Source organism: Eurosta solidaginis, chromosome 1, assembly GCF_040869045.1.
Source record: "Eurosta solidaginis isolate ZX-2024a chromosome 1, ASM4086904v1, whole genome shotgun sequence".
NCBI lineage: Eukaryota > Metazoa > Arthropoda > Insecta > Diptera > Tephritidae > Eurosta > Eurosta solidaginis.
The window spans coordinates 243,873,251-243,875,803 of NC_090319.1; the positions used below are offsets into that span (position 1 = coordinate 243,873,251).

Here is a 2,553-nt window from a genome sequence, read left to right on the forward strand (position 1 = left end):
TAGCCATGGTGAAGCCGTAAGGTGGCAACAACGAGCGCACATACACACACAAACTCTATGTAATTTGTTTGTGTAATTCGTTGGTGGTAATGTCAAAAATACTCTGAGAAATGTTCGTACTGTCAAAATTCATGAGAAAAGTTGCAATCAGCTTGGATAATGCTTTCACCTTTAATGACTCCGCCATCAATCAGCTTTGCCAGCATAGTTTGAAATTAATAATCAACATAAACGATTTGATTTCGTTTTGATATGGCAGAAAACGAAACGAAATCATTTCGTTAATTTGACGATCTTAACGTTAATAAACGAAACGAAATGACTTCGTTTCGTTTATTAACGTTGATTATCGTAACGAAATGATATCGTTTCGTTGGTTAAGCATGCCTGCCCTCGACTCGGCGCTGCAACTGTGAGCCTTGTGCACAAATCACTATAGGGAGTCCGGTTGTACGCTTAAGTTCTGCGCTATACCAAACGCTGACTCTTCATTGATCGTTTATGTGTTATAGATAAACGAAAGAAAAGTTGTTTGTGTGTGGCATTTTGTATGCACAACGTCTCTCTGCATTCCTCACCCGCACACCATGAACTATTGATGTGTTTTTGCTATTTGTGGATCGCCACTCATCGTTTTCTATGGCAAATACTGAGAGGATCCTACTGGCGGACTAGCTGTTTGCTGTTGATATTGCTGATGTAATGCTGGTAATTGTTGTTGTGAATGCTGTTTTGGCAGTGATTGAACCAGAGTTTGATGGTAGTATCGCTGTTGGAAGTGGAGATGATTCTCATGAACATGTTGTTGCTGTTGGTAGGCGTGCGGCGGATACTGCTGGGCCAACATATATGGTGACTGCTGTGGATACTGTTGATGATGATGGTTTTGGTGAAATAATGAGTGTCCTGCTGTTGATGCGTCATACTTTTGGCCACATTGTGGATGTGGGCTATGTGATGGATAGTTGGTTATTGCACTAGATGAATAGACTTGTTCATCGGTCGTGTAGGATGAATATGCAGGTGGTACTGGGGCATTCGATGGGGCACTCAAATACATAAGTTGAGCTTGAGAAAGTGGTTGTGCTGGAGCAACTGGATCTAAGCTCGAATTCGGGTACTGCACAAGTCCACGGTAATCTGGAGAGGGTATATCCAATGTGCGATCCTTTTTCGATTTCATTCGCCGATTCTGGAACCAAATCTTAATTTGACGCTCAGTAAGTGATAATGCATTGGCGAGCTCAATACGACGTCTGCGGGTGATATATCGGTTTGAGTAGAACTCCTTTTCTAACTCTAGGGTCTGGAATCGGGTATATGTCTGGCGAGTGCGCTTTGAGTCTTTACCATCTGAAAATAATACAAATGAAGTAATATTTAAAATACAATTATAATATGACGCGCTGGCTAATATTTACCATCTGTCAAATTTTCTTCACAGTGCGACCAATTAAACTCTGCTGCAGTGTCTGTCAAAATTCTATGATTGATATCATCTTTATGTAGCCTGCGCGATGGCGGATAATGTTGAGTTTGATTGACAGCTTGCTCGTTCGGTGATAAGGGTGGTGTATTGATGGCATCAACAGGAGATGCATTTGCACATTCAGTGGCTTTTATTGGTGCGGAAGTCGCAGGAGAGACCAGTAACAATGGCGTCTCTATTGCACCTCCAGTGGTAGTCGTGGACGCATTAGATGGTGGGGGTGTTAGGTAGTCGCCGTGTTTTCCTTGGTTCAATAATTTAGCTGATTGTGGCGAGAATACTTCTAAGTAGTTTACATCATTCCGACTAGGTGATGAAAATGTACTTTGAGACAATGGGGTAGGTATTCCGCTACCGCTTCCGATCATATCCTGTTCGAAGCTCGATGTTGTGCTAAGAGAATCTCCAACTGTATTGTCATGAGTTGCGACGGTTTTCAAATTACTTTTGCCATTAGTCTGCTTTTTTGGCGAGTCAACTTTTTCCATTGTTGTAAAGAAATAATTTGGATTGTACTTCAGCTTCTTGGCTGGGTTGGTTAACAAAGAACGCAATGTACTAGGCTTTTCCGATTCCTCTACCACAGTTTCGGTTATTTCGGAAAACTTGCGTTTTGTTGATTTTGCTCTAGTTTCGCTGTCAACTGCGCTTAATTCATTGTTTACAACACTATTATTTTTAGGTGGTGATTGCGTTTCTAAAGGTGACTGGCTCACGTTACTTTTGTAATGAATATGTTGATCACTAGATTCAGTTGAAGAGGTGGCGCTGTTGCAGTAGCTCATCGCACCACTTCGATAATTATGTTCAGCAATACGCGCCTGTGAATACTTAAATGAGTCATAGCTCTGCTGATAAGACATTGGAAACCAGGTGGAGTTAAGATTATCTCTGGATGTTTCGTAGCAACTTGCACTGTTTGCATAATAATTACTGTAAGTATATGCTTGCCGTTCAGAAATTGCGGCATTGCTATTGTATTCCGGATAGTAGTTTGTAGCAGCCATACTTTATTATGTTTGCTACTAAATTTACGAAAAAGCTTTTTCTTAATATTTTATACG

The 2,553-nt window shown here is 41.0% G+C and overlaps 1 protein-coding gene across 1 annotated transcript; it reads right to left on the minus strand.

Moving 5' to 3' along the window:
- Positions 1–396: 396 nt before the first annotated feature.
- On the minus strand, positions 397–2,114 carry ftz (fushi tarazu). Its single transcript, XM_067769200.1, has 2 exons — positions 1,422–2,114; positions 397–1,353 (listed from the first exon to the last, which is right to left on the minus strand). Exons 1-2 carry the CDS (start codon positions 1,975–1,977, stop codon positions 638–640), a joined length of 1,272 nt encoding a protein of 423 aa, XP_067625301.1. The 5' UTR covers positions 1,978–2,114; the 3' UTR covers positions 397–637.
- Between the last annotated feature and the right edge of the window lie 439 nt (positions 2,115–2,553).